Here is a 13709-nt window from a genome sequence, read left to right as displayed (position 1 = left end):
GCCGGGAGCCACGGGCGCTTCTGAGGCAGGGGCCGGTACGTGGTGGCCAAGCCGACCACCTCATCAGCTGGGCCTGCCCGTGCTCCCAGGGGCCAGTGACCTTCCTCCTGGCCTGCTGTGGCCTGGTGACATACGTGTCAGCCTTTGTCTGAATTATAACACTTACCAGTGTTTGGTAATGTTAATGGGTATATTTACATTCAATTTCCCAATTGTTGGACATTAAGTTTTTCCTTTTTTTTCCAGTTTTCTCTTATAAATAAGAGTGTTGTAAGTATCTTTCTACATATGGTTTTTATTTCCATCTAAATTATTTTCTTGGAATAAATTCCAGTAGTGGGATTATCTAGTCAAAAAGTCCTGGACATTTTCGTCACTCTTTGCTGTGTGTTGCCAAATTTCTTTCTAAAGATAGTGTCTACAGTTACAATGTTGGCAGCAACAAATGAGTACAACCTTCCCAGCACTTAAGTTTAGAATATTCTTCACTGTTGCTACTTTCAAAGGTACAGAATGCCACCTCAATCTCATTATTGTTTAAATGTGCCTTTCTTTTAATTACTGGTGAGGTTGAACATTCTTTCATATGGAACTGGGAAAATTTAGCCTGGAGACACATAAGGAAGCTGAATAGATGTCAGAAAGTTCCTGAACAGGCTCTCAAGTAGATGTGGAAGCAAAATTATTCTGAGTTGGCGTGTTGGCTGGCGGTGGTTCTTACCTGGGATCCGTGGGCTGGAGTGGACTGGGTTGAACTGGGGTGGATCGGCTTCCTGAAATTATAAGCAAAATTTTGTGTTCATGTGCACATTAATGAAGTGGGCCCCCTCCCCTTAATCTGTAACAAGAGAGTCCCCTTCCCCCTCAACCGGCAATGACTGCAAAGTAAATATTAAGCCCTGAGAAGAAGGGAGTGAAACTACTGTTTTAGGGAGTGAGACTTGTGGAAGTGCGCATTAGCCAAGCGTAACCGTTTCAACAATTAACCATTGCGCTGACCTTGAGAAAATTACTCAACCTTGTTTAAGATCTTAAGCAACCATTAATTAACTGCCAACTCTGCTTCTGTCAAAATAGCTTGCTTGCATTTTCAGGATGTGGTTTCTGCCTATATAAGCCTCAAGCACACTCAGGTAGGGGCTGCTCACTGAATCCCCTGTGTGGAGTGACTGTGAGCAGTCTCTGGCCTGGCTAATAAAGGCTCTTTAAATTCTGTTTCGCTGTCTCGTACTTTAACTCACGGGCACTGTAACAATTAACAACAGAAGGGTCCTTGGCTTTCATCACAATCTCATAAGGCTCTTTGGTGAGAGATTTATGCCCCAAATAAGAAAAAAGCAGTATCACACAGGCTCTGGAGGGAGACTCCCTTGGTTCTGGTTCAGTCACTTGCTAGCTCTGTAATCTTGGGCAAGTTATTGATTTCTTCATACTTCAATTTCCATCCTTTTGAAGTGAGGATGATATGGATAGCACCTATTTCATAGGTTTGCTGTGATCATTAAATGAGTTAACCCATGGAAAGCACTGGCACATACATATTAATAAGTTTATAACTATTATTATTACTGAGAACTCAATAATTAGAGCCCTCTAACAATGAGATAGGCTTCCTCATGGGTAGTGAGCTCCCCGTACCTTGAGGTGCTCCTAAAATAGTTAGATGATACCTCTCAGGGAGGCTCTTGGGGCAATCCCTGAATTGGGAATGAGGTTGAATTAGACATTTGTGTGAATTAAATTTTCCCTTTGGACAGGTGGCAAAGGGTGAGATTAAGCAGTCCCCAATAAACTAGCAGACCTCCAGCAGGAGTGACAGCTGTGCTTGTTAAAATGGAAATGTACTGATGAATATGCAGGCTGTTTCAAGAGCATGTTCCTGGCACACTCTCCTGGGGGTGAGAATACTCTGAAAAAACTAAGTGTGGTTCTTCATCATTATGCACAGAGATTAGGAGTGGGGGCTCCTCTTGGGGCCTATGAAGATAGCAAAGCAGGGGATTGAGGTGGGCAAGGAGTGCTGTGGAGCACAGGCAGGCTGCCTGCTTCCCGTCGCTTCTCCGATTAACAAATATTCACTGAACACTTACCAAGGACCCCGGGCTGGGGTGGGCAGGATGGTGATGGAGGATGGTGGGTGGAATTAAAAAGATGAGATCCAGTACCAAAACCCCTCATTGTTCTAGATTTTGTTTCACTTACTGGACTTTTGGGATAGTCTTACAGGGGCAGTAAAACCCAGCTGAGTGGCTGAGAATTAATGTCTTTGGGACAGTTGGTTCAGGGAGAAGTTGGAAAATTCTATATATTTCTCTGTGTGTTTGTGTACACACATGGATGCATGTGTGCATACGAAGAAACCTAAAATTCCCCAACTCTGGATTTAAGTAAAATCTGAGTGGGCCAGGGCCGATGGTATTTTTTTCTTTTTTTTTGGTAACAGCTTTACTGAAGCATAATTTACATATCATAAAATTCACTCTCTTGAGTGCACAATTCAATGACTTTTAGTAAATTTAAGAGTTGTACAATCATCATCACAATATAATTTTAGAACATTTCCGTTAACCCCCTGTGCTGGTTTGATGTATTATGTCCCCCCAAACTCCATGATCTTTAATGAAAACTTGTGGCGGCAGATGTATTAGTGTTGATTAGGTTGGAATATTGGATTAGGTTGTTTCCATGGAGTAGTAACCTACCCAACTCTAGGTGATAACTCCGATTGGATAATTTCCATGGAGGTGTGGATGTTAATTGGATCACTGGAGTAGCTTAAAAAGAGCCACACAGGCCTAGAGCAGCTGAGAGCAACTGAGAGTGACATTTTGAAAAGGAGGTGTAGCCTAGAAAGGAGAGTCCTGGGAGAAAGCCATTTTGAACCCAGAACTCTGGAGCAGATGTCAGCCATGTGCCTTCCCAGCCAACAGAGGTCTTCCAGATGCTATTGGCCATCCTCCAGTGAAGGTACCTGATTGTTGATGCCTTACCTTGGACACTTTATGGCCTTAAGACTGTAACTTTGTAACCAAATAAACCTCCTTTATAAAAGCCAATTGTTTCTTGTATTTTGCATGACAGCAGCATTAGCAAAGTGGAACACCCTCCAAAACCCTCATACTCATTTGCAGTTACTCCCCACTCCCACCCTAAGGCACCCACTAATTTACTTCTTGTCTCTCTCTCTATATATATATGTATATATTTGTGTTTTTTTGATGAGGGTTTATTTTAGGCTAGTTTTCCCAGAAGCAAATTCTGAGATAAGGATTTGATACAACTTGTTTATCGGGAAGTGAAGGTGGAGGAGTGGAGAGTGAGGCCAAGATGGGGAGGTGACTACTGCTGAGGGCAACTGGAGCTTAATCATGCTGGGGGCACCTCTGGGAGCCAACGTAGAACCCATGCCTCAGTGTCATCCCCCACAAGGAAAGGGAGCTGGGAATTTTAATACACCAACTCTCTCCAGCCAGTGGCTGGAAGCTGTTCTTGGGGGATCTTAATCCTCCTGTACTTCCAGCCTGCTACAGAAAAAGTGGTTTCAGCACCGGAGAAAATCCTGAAACAAAGAATGGCAGGTGCTGGCAGTTTGAAGTCAGTGAGCAATAAAGAGCTACGGGCAGGCCACCAAAAGCATCTGCTGAAGTGCTTTTCAGTAGGAACAGAAATTCCTGGTATATAAGTAAGGCCAGGTATGCAGTGGGAAACAAGGTGGAGCCCAGTGGGCTCCTACCATACCTCAGGCTGACCAGGCCCTTGGTATCAGGTCATTCTGTCTGTGCATTTCATAAAGGCCATTGGGCAAGGAGGCATGAGTGGGGCTGAACTCCAAATGGGCTAGACGCACTCTGGGCTGACCTGGATTTGCACTACAAGGGAAGATGAAAGTTTGACAAGGGTGAGAGGATGATATAGATGTGGAAAACTAGAGCCTGTGAAGTCCCAAGACATGCCCATCTTCCACTGCTGACTCTTCCCCCACCAAAACAGAAAGTGGGGATGGCCTCCTAGGGGACCCCTGGAATTTAATTATGTACATTCTATCACCACTTTCTGTTTGAGTCACCTAGAGGGGAGCAACCTTACAGACCTCACCCCTGGCCAGGTCTAACAGAGACAGTTCTCCACAGCAGGAGGAGAAACATGGATCTAGAAATTACCAAGCCAGGGACCCAGGCCCAGCCCTGTTCATAATTATCCACTTGACCCTGGAAAATCAAAGAGGTGACTGGGCCTTGGTTTCTCCAACAGTAAAATGAAGACGTGAGGCTGAAAATATGGCTTTTAATGACTCTTCAGATCTAAAATCTGGTGATTCTGAGGTTCTGGATACCATGCCTTTATGAAAACTTGACCATCCTGAATCTCTTCTGTATTAGGGAGGATTAAATTCAGCTGGGAGTAACAGAAAAGCCTCAAATAAACAGACATTTCTCTCTCATGTTCAAAAAGTCAGAGGTAGAAATTTTAGGGCCAGTATGGTACTCCACACTTATTCTCAACTACAACACTTCTATTCCCAAGGCTTTCTCATCAAGCCAAGGTGACTTCTGGAGCTCCATCCATTATGTCCATGTTCTAGCCTAGGAGAAGGGAGAAGAGGATGAAGAAGAAACATCAACTGTCTTTAAAAGAAGATTCTCAGAAGCTACCATGAACTTTTTGCTTACATGCCATTGTGTGTTAGTCAAATGACCACACTTAACTACAAGGAAATCTGGTATTTAGCTGGACCATTATGTTCCAGCTAAAATTGTGGGTTCCATAACTATGAAAGAAGAGTAGAACAGAAATTGGGGACTGCCCCATCTTAAATTTCTCCAGGTACAGGTCTAGTCAAAGAAGCTTGTTGTACCAGTTTGTATATATTATGTCCTCCAGAAAAAGCCATATTCTTTGATGCAGTCTTGTGGGGGCAGATGTATTAGTGTTGATTAAGTTGGAACCTTTGGATTAGGTTCTTTCCATGGAAATGTGACCCACCCAACTGTAGGTGATAACTGATTAGATATTTTCCGTGGAGTTGTGGCCCCACCCATTCAGCTTGGGCCTCAATTAAATTACTGGAGTACTTTAAAAAGAGCCACATAGGCCCAGACGTGAGCTGCAGCAGAGAGGCACATTTTGAAGATGGCTGTTGAAAGCTGACATTTTGGAGAACACCATTTTGAAACGCAACCTGGGAGCAAGCAGATGCCAGCCGTGTGCCTTCCCAGCTAACAGAGGTTCTCCAGATGCCAATGTCCTTTCTCCAGTGAAGGTACCCTATTGTTGATGCCTTACCTTGGACGCTTAATGGCCTTAAGACTGTACCTTTGTAACGTAATAACCCCCCTTTATAAAAGCCAATCCATTTCTGGTGTTTTGCAAAATGGCAGCATTAGCAAACTGGGTGGCTGAAAACAACAGAAATTTATTCTGTAACAATTCTGGAGACCAAAAGTCTGAAGTCAAGGTATCAGTGGGGTCATGGTCCCTCCAAAGCCTCTGGAAGAATCCTTCCTCACCTCGTCCTAGCTTCACCTGGTGGTTACTGGCAGTCCTTAGCGTTGCTTGACTTATGGATGCATCCCTCAATCTCTGTCCTCATCTTCACATGGCGTTCTCCCTGGGTGTCTCTGTCTTCACAGGGCCTTCTTATAAGGACATCATAGCACTGGTTTCAGGGCCCACTCTAATCCAGTATGACTTATTCTTAACTAATTACCTCACAAACTGAGGTTCCAGTTGGACATGAATTTATGGGACACTCTATTCAAGTCACTACAGGCCTCTATTTCCCATTATTTTCTCATTAGTGACACCTATGACAGCCTAGCGCTTCGTTTACTCTTGCACTTTTCAAGCTCCAATGTCTCTTTCAGATGCTGGAGAGAGTTGACTAGTGATCTGGGGGTCCTCAAGACCACCCCCAGTTTCAGTGATTTGCTAAGCATTTTGTAACTGAAGAAACTGAGGCTTGGAATGATAAAGTGACTTGCCCAGGGACACCTAACTTGTTAATGGATGAGGAAAGATTCATCTGGATCCAAAACCTGAAATTGTTCTATAATTAAAGAAAACATTCATCAGTTGTATACAAAAGAGTTAACATCCAGACCTGGGATAGCTACCCTTAGAGATGCCTGCTTGCCAAGTTGGCCCTTGACTGCTGTCTGGGAACCTAGGTTTCCAGAGGGCTCCTACCATTTCTAGAACTGGTAAGAAGGACTCACTGTGCCTCAAATTTTTGTATAAACAATGTGGTTTATGCTGAACCTCTGCTTTTCTTCTGGGAGTCTGGACTTTTGGTGTATACACTAGGCAGAGGGTGCATATTTGACCAGCCTCCAATAAAAACCCTGGGCACTGAGTCTCTAATGTGTTTCCCTGGGGGACATTTCACACCTGTTGTTGCAACTTGTTGCTGGGGAGTTAAGCCTGTCCTGTGTGTGTCTCTGTTGAAAGAGGACTCTTGGAATCTTGCACCTGGCTTCTTCCAGACTTTGTCCCATGTGACTTTTCCCTTTGCTGATTTTTCTTTGTATCCTTTCACTGTAATAAATCTTAGCCATGGATATCTAGAGATTGGCTTCAAGGTTTTTACAATTCTAGAATAAATGATACTTTATGATTTTGCCAGTTGCAATCAGTATTAGAATGATGAGTCTTTATTCATAAGGAGCCTGGGACTAAAGCCAGTATCCCTCACAGTGCCTGGCACATAGTGATTGCTCAGTGGAGTTTGATGAATGAATGAGCGAACAATTTAGTGAGTGAATGAAAGAGGAACAAGTAGATGAATGGCTCCTTGCCTGGCTCATGGAGAAGACTCTGTTGTGTGCATTTAGGCTAGGGGACGAGGGAGAAACCTTTCCTGGGCAATTTCTGAAAGACAACCAGGCTTCACTGTTTATTCAGAGCCTAATCAGCCATAATTCAAAATTTAGGTGGTGGTTGTGTGTGTGTGTGTGTGTGTGTGTGTGTGTGTGTGTGTGTGTGTGTGGTGGTTCTTTTTTGTTTAGTTGTTTGTTTTTGGTAAATAAAAGAGCCCATAAGCACTGACCTTTTAGCACTTAACATAGTACTCAGAGCAGAGTAAGTGTTTAATAAATTATAGCTGGTTATTATTATTCTACTTTTAATGAACTCTAGGAGAAGCATTTTAGCTAAAGGAGAGCAGCTTGTGTAGAATAGCGCTATTTTTAGAGGATTGCTGCCCTCTCGTGGGTTCCATGGAAAGAGACAGAATTTGAGACCTCTTGCTCTTGGACTTGAAGGTTGGCCCTTCCAGCTGAACACACCTTTTGCATTGTGGCAGTAGGGCATGGATGTGAATATGGTGCAGTCCTTATCCTCTAGGAGTTCACAGACAATCACAAAGCTGGAAGCATCTTTGGAGAAGTTAGTTCTCAAACCCTGACCTTCAGAATTCTGTTGGGGTAGGAATGGGAGTACAATGGAAGGGTGAGGATAACATAATAAAAATAAGCTAATGGGGAATTTGTCAATTAAAATTTTCCTTCTGTGAAGTTTTCTTAGACTTTAGATATCTGCTAATGTTGTTCTAGTAGATGCTCTAAAATAAGCAATTCATGAACAACTATTCAGAAAAAAGAAACATAGCAACAGATGTTCACACTTGTTTGTCAACTTCTTTCGTGGACACATATGATCTCATCAACAGTAATTTTCTACTGGGTTTTATAGGGTGTAAATTTAATCTTAGCAAGTTAAACTTAACCAAAACGTGTGTGCTAGATCACAGTGGATAATGGATTGAAATGAATGCATTTTTGAGACCAAGTCTGAGGGCAAGCCATCCATCTAGGGCAGGGTTAGGACCTGTCACCCATGCACCAGGAGCACTCAGCTTGGGGTCTATCTGTGGAATTTCTGGGGTAAAGGACAAGTCCTGGTAAACATAGACATATTTTACTTTTACAATCCAAATCCAAACAGCAGGAGCTGAATAATCCAGGTCCAATTTGCGGTGGCTCAAGAAACAGAAACTAGACTGAGTTGGGGCCCATCCTTGTAGGTATGAGTTGGGGGATAAACCAAGTGCATTTGTTTAATTTCAATTTAGTTTTTCCCGCTTATATCATTTAGTACACCATATTTCCCTTAGCCAAAATTCTGCTGAATCCATTTAAAGTGTTTATTGGTTTCTTTAACATGTTAAATAAAATGTTTATTCTGTTTTATTTCTTCTCACAGAAACAGCACGTGTGAAAGAGTTTGATTTTAGAACAGCGTATGTGCTTGGCAGGCTCCCCATTTCTACACGTGGGCCTGGGGCTGGCCTGCTTTTGTCTCTGGTGACAGGAGGTTGGGTGAGAAATGTAACCAGAAACACCTTTCAGAGTTGGGAGTTTGGGGCCTGGAGGCGGGCCTGGCTCTCTCGAGGTCCACTTCTCTCCCATGAGTGCAGGCCCCTTCGCTGCTGCCCTGTGTGTGCTGCTTTTCTCACCTTTTCTTTTGTGTGCCTGCCTCTGTTAGAGCTGAGCAGAGCCCAGCTCCCTGCCCTCACTCTGTCCCCTCACTTCCCGCCCTGCTCATCTGGAATGTCAGTCCTTCTTGGGGCTCCTTCCTGAACCTCATGTCCCCATTCAGGAATCCTGGGGCCTATGTGGTTCCAGGGGATGAGAATAGGGGCCTTATCCGTGGCGGACACTGGCCCTCTTGGCTCCTGGATGTCCCTCTGGGGTTTGGTTCTCTGCCACATGGGGGTACTTTCTTAGGTTGGGGACAGTGGAGCCCCTCATCGTAGGCTCCATCAGAGGCTCCTCCCGCCATCATGCCATGCAGGAGTAGCACAGACCCCACCATTCCAGACCTCACCACCTCTCTGCCACCCACCCTCTGTCTCTAAAGCAACTCCAGTGTTATTTCTCAGTGAGCCTGACTTTTCCAAACAATATCCTGAGTGGTTATTTTATTCTTTCAAGGAGGATCCAGAAACCCAAAGATGTTAGACTACCAAAATTTGAAGTTGTTCAAGATATGGTGGGTACTGCCTTATATATCGACCTCTTTTATCCTTACAATCCCCCTTTCCTCCATCCTCTCACTCAGGCAGAGTGGGCCCTGAGCTCATTCCCTCAGACAGGACAGGATGGATGGGAATCAGAGCCAGCCTGCAGGCTACTCCCACTTTCATGCACCCAAACCCAAGCCCTTGGGGGAAGTCTGGGGTTTAGGAGCGTTAAGTAAAGGAAGACTGGACACAGACAAAACTTCTTGGCCCAAATTACGGAGAATAATAAAGCTTCCCTCCCCTGACTAGAGAAAGAATGTGCCATGCTGAGGGGAAGAGTGAAAATAAAGGGAGAGGAGGCCTGTTGCATGGGTTCAAACAGATTTGGGGGTCCCCATTGTGGTCTGTTAGCCTTAGAGAATGGGGTTGGTGGTGCTGACAATAGTTATGTCAGGAGGGATCTGTAGGAATAGATTGGCCCCCAACATGTTGGTACCAGAAAACATCCCAGAATCTTGATCTTGGGAGAAGTACGGAAATCCAAGACAGCCCGAGTTTACGTTTCTCCTGAATTTGGCGGAATGAAAGGTCGAGATAAGAATTAAGTTGAAATATATTAATAGGAACCCCAAGTGTTGCCCTCCAACAGGGGTCGTCTCTGTGTGACAAATGAGCTTGTTCTCAAGTTGCCTTGCTTCTTGATTAGATTATTTTTTGCTGCTTAAACATACTCCAAGATATCTTCCTGGTCTGGGTCATACACTTACAGATATTTAAACAGTAGGTGACTAGATCCTTTGTCTCTCTCATTTTCTTTTTCTCTGTAGCCCAGCATCAAAATTAAGCTGAGGACAATCATCTGTCATAATTCTGAACTACAGACCCTGACAGGAAGAAGGGAGAGCTTCCTATGTCTTTCTTAGGAGGGGGCAAAATTAGGCTGTTAGCCTTCTCCACCTCCCGTTCTGCACCTGCTCCCACACCCTGGAGCCCCCCCTCATGCTTCTAGTGCCCTCCTGCTGCCCCAAGAACTCTCTCCCACACCCCGTGGGGGTCCACCCAGGCATGGTCTTTCCCCATAGAACATCAAACATGACGTTCCTCTTCTCTCTCCCAGGCACACCTCCCATTCCTTCAGTACCCTTGATCTCAGTGAGAAGCTCACGAGGAGACTAGTCATTGGGATGAATTCAAAGTAGTTGGTGAGTAATTGATGGCCATAGTCCTAAATTTTTCCCTCTTAAAAAAATTGGGATAAAATTCACATAACATAAAATTAACTGTTTTAAAGTGTACAATTCAGTGACATTCACAATGTTTGCAACTATCACCTCTATATACCTCCAAAACATTTTCACCACCCCAAAAGGAAACTCCATACCGGTTAATCAGTCACTCCCCATTTTCTCCTCCTCCCAGCCCTTGGCACACACTGATCTGCTTTCTGTCTCTATGGATTTGCCTATTCTGGGCATTTAATATAAATGCACTCATACAACATGTGATGGTTGTGTCTGTCTTCTTTCACTTAGTATAATGTTTTTGAGTTTCTTCCATATTGTAGCATGTATCAGTACTCATTCCTTTTTATGGCTGAATAGTATTCCATTGTATGGATATTCCACATTTTTCTTATGCATTCACCAGTTGATACACATTTGGGTTGTTTCCACATTTTGGCTATTGTGAATAGTGCTGGTATGAAAATTCATGTACACTTTTTTGAACTCCTGCTTTCAATTCTTTTGGGTATGTATCTAGGAGTGGAACTGCTGGGTCATAAGGTAATTCTATCTCTAATTTCTTGAGGAACCACCAAACCATTTTCCACAGTGACTGCACCATTTTAGATGCCCATCAGCAATGGGCCAAATTTTTCCACATCCTTGCCAACACATTCTGTTTTCCATTTTATTGATTTATTTATTGATGGATTATAGCCAACCTAGTAGGTGTGAGGTAGTGTCATTGTGGTTTTGATTTGCGCTTCCCTAATAACTAATGATGTTAGCATTTTTTCATGTGCTTGTCGAACATTTGTATATCTTCTTTGGAGAAATGTCTATTCAAGTCCTCTGACCATGTTTTAATTGGGTTGCTCATCTTTTTTGTTTTTTGCATTGTGATATTTTCACTTTTACATGAAAATGTTATTAACCTGACTAGCACCTACTAGATATTTGAGTCACTGCATTAAAGTTGAGCATAAAAAACATTCAGGCAGCCGAGGGGGAGACTGGGGGGAGTGGGCACACCTGCTAGGCTTTCCAAGTCTGTATCTGTAACTGTTCTAGCTTCTCTTAAGTACTTCTTGATTTTCACAACTTCTTCCACTCCTCCACTTCTGAAATACAAGTTTTCTGAAAGTTTCAAGCTTTTGTACATCAACTTCGAAAATATAAAGGAGGGACGATCGGGACTAGGACAAGGTATTTGGAGCTACTCAGTTGGGAGATGGCAAGTATTTAACCACCAGCTTTTTGGGGAAGTGAGCCCTGATTTGTGGTCTTTGCTGAGTTCTGTGGTGTAAATACCCCCACCATGGCCATTTTCAAGTTATTAACGGTTAACAACTGGCCCACAAAATTCCTAAAAATTTCATAGGCAGCTCTCATGAGCTGGTACGAACTGGCTTCAGCACACCACTACCTCTATTTACTCTCTCACTGTTTTGTGTATATAATGAGTCTTGCCTTCCCAACAGTGTTATAAGCTCCCTGAAGAATGGAATTATGTTTAGCATGCGTCTAGGCATAGAATTATTGACTGAGTAAAAACGGCATCTATTTCCTGTGCACATATTGCTTTCTCAGAGCCACTGCACAGCAACTGACTGGCAGGGAGGTGGTAGTGGGCACAGTGTCCCCTCTTTCCACCAAGCCTCAGGCAGGGAGTACAGGAGAGAATACAGGAACCATAGGACTGTTTGGATGAGGAAATCCAAGCTCACTGCACAGTCAATCAGTCTACTACTCTCTAAGAATTAAGCTCATACTTATATCCAGATCTGCTCAACCAACACACTTGCCTCTCAGAGATTAGCACATTTTGTGTACATGGTCTGCTATTTACTCCAATGATTAGAATGAGACCTCCTCAAGAAGATCTGTAGCCTTCCTCATAGACTGCCTTGTAAAGTGCCAAGGACTTTGGGGAGAGGGCATTCATAGAACCATAAAGTCATAACATAACTGTACCCTAAGGTGCTGGAAGACCAAGGTAGCCAGAGAGCTCTTGGAGGACCTAAGGCTCAGGAAGTAATCTTCCAGTGAGAGACAGAAAGTGAGGGAAGAGAGGACTGAGAGATGACAACCTTCAACCAAATGAATTCACTTTTCCTCCTCAGGGTTTCCAATTGAGAAAGATATGTAGATGTGGAACCACAGGTTGAAAGGAGCCAGCTTCTGTAGCAGATTGCCGCTGGGAGACTAGGTAGCATCACCTGAGATAACAAACCGTGGACAGGTCTGAGATGTGTCCACTCATTGGAAACCTTTATGTGTGAGATCAAATGTCCTGAATTATGAGGCACCACACACTTCTGGGCCATGTGAGGGGGATGGTCAGGAAATCCTTCATATCTTAATATTGGTCTTGCATACATCATTGTATTTTCTGACTATTAAAATTATAATGAACCTGTTGTGGGAGTGTTTATTATTTATTTGCTATCTAAGTTATTTCCAGAAACTCTAGAATAGGAGAATATATTACTACCTAACAATAGACTTCGCAATTAAATTCCTAGAGAATTTATGAAAATTTGCCTGAATCTTTTACTTACAAATTGAATGTAAAAAAGGCTAGTGCACAAATTAGGCAAGTTTCTGCCCTGTACATATAGTGATGCGACTGATATTACCGTAGTAAAAGCATTTGTTCAAAGCAGCTTTCTGAGTCCTAAGAGGGCTTGCATGATCCATCTACATAATCCATTGTCCATGTTTCTTAGGAGGCATTCATCCATCCATCCATCCATCCATCCATCCATCCATCCACTAGCCAAACATTATGTCTACTATCTGCTAGGTACTGTGTAAGACATTGGGGATAAAGACTTTAATAAGACACGGTCCTTTAGTCTCAATAATCTTAACGTCCACTAGGGGGAGCCAAATATATAAACACAATAATCGTGTTGGCGTAGAGCTAGAAATCTGTGTGGAAGGGGAGGGGGTGCGGTAGGAGTAGCAGAAAGAATTGGACACATCTGCCCTGGGAATGTCAGAAAAGTCTTTCTAGAGAAGGGGCCCCTGAGCACATGTTCTGAGATTCCTCACTAAGGAGGCTGCTGGGGTGAGCAGAGAGCCCTTGGGCTTTTTGTGTGAAGCTAAATGCAGTGAGGGGAAATGATCCACACAACATGCTCAGTCTAACTGACTGATCCGGTCTGAGAGGAAATGACCCTCTGCAAGTTCAATGTGGATTCCTCAGACAGTCTGAGCCACACATAAATGTTGTCTGAGTAACACAGTTTTTAGGAAATGACTCTTCTCTTTTATTGTCACATTCATATAAAAAGTTTTGATATACTTGGGCTGGTAAAAGCAAGCCACAGCTTATATAAAGAAAATCACAAGAAGTTAAAAAATATATGACTTTAGTGTTTGGAAAAGCAGTTATGGATGGCTTTCTTGGTTTAATTATCCAATCGATCAAAAGTCTGGATTTGAAACTCTTGGAAGTCCTCTGGGATGGTGTCTGCAAACAAGAACAGGGACAGGGGAGGTTAGTAGGGCTCCTTCTCCTC

At 43.4% G+C, this 13709-nt stretch overlaps 1 protein-coding gene across 1 annotated transcript in view; it reads right to left on the bottom strand.

Annotated features, from left to right (window-relative positions):
- Positions 1-13453: 13453 nt before the first annotated feature.
- THBS4 (thrombospondin 4) overlaps positions 13454-13709 on the bottom strand; it is a 44198-nt gene continuing 43942 nt past the window's right edge. Inside the window, exon 22 of the mRNA XM_037801955.1 lies at positions 13454-13660. Coding sequence (XP_037657883.1) covers positions 13599-13660 — 62 coding nt within the window. The 3' untranslated portion in view covers positions 13454-13598. The remainder of the gene's footprint in view (positions 13661-13709) is intronic.

Source organism: Choloepus didactylus, chromosome 13 (genome assembly GCF_015220235.1).
Source record: "Choloepus didactylus isolate mChoDid1 chromosome 13, mChoDid1.pri, whole genome shotgun sequence".
Lineage (NCBI taxonomy): Eukaryota > Metazoa > Chordata > Mammalia > Pilosa > Megalonychidae > Choloepus > Choloepus didactylus.
Note: the sequence above shows the minus strand (reverse complement) of the source record. Positions and strands in the feature narration are given on the sequence as shown.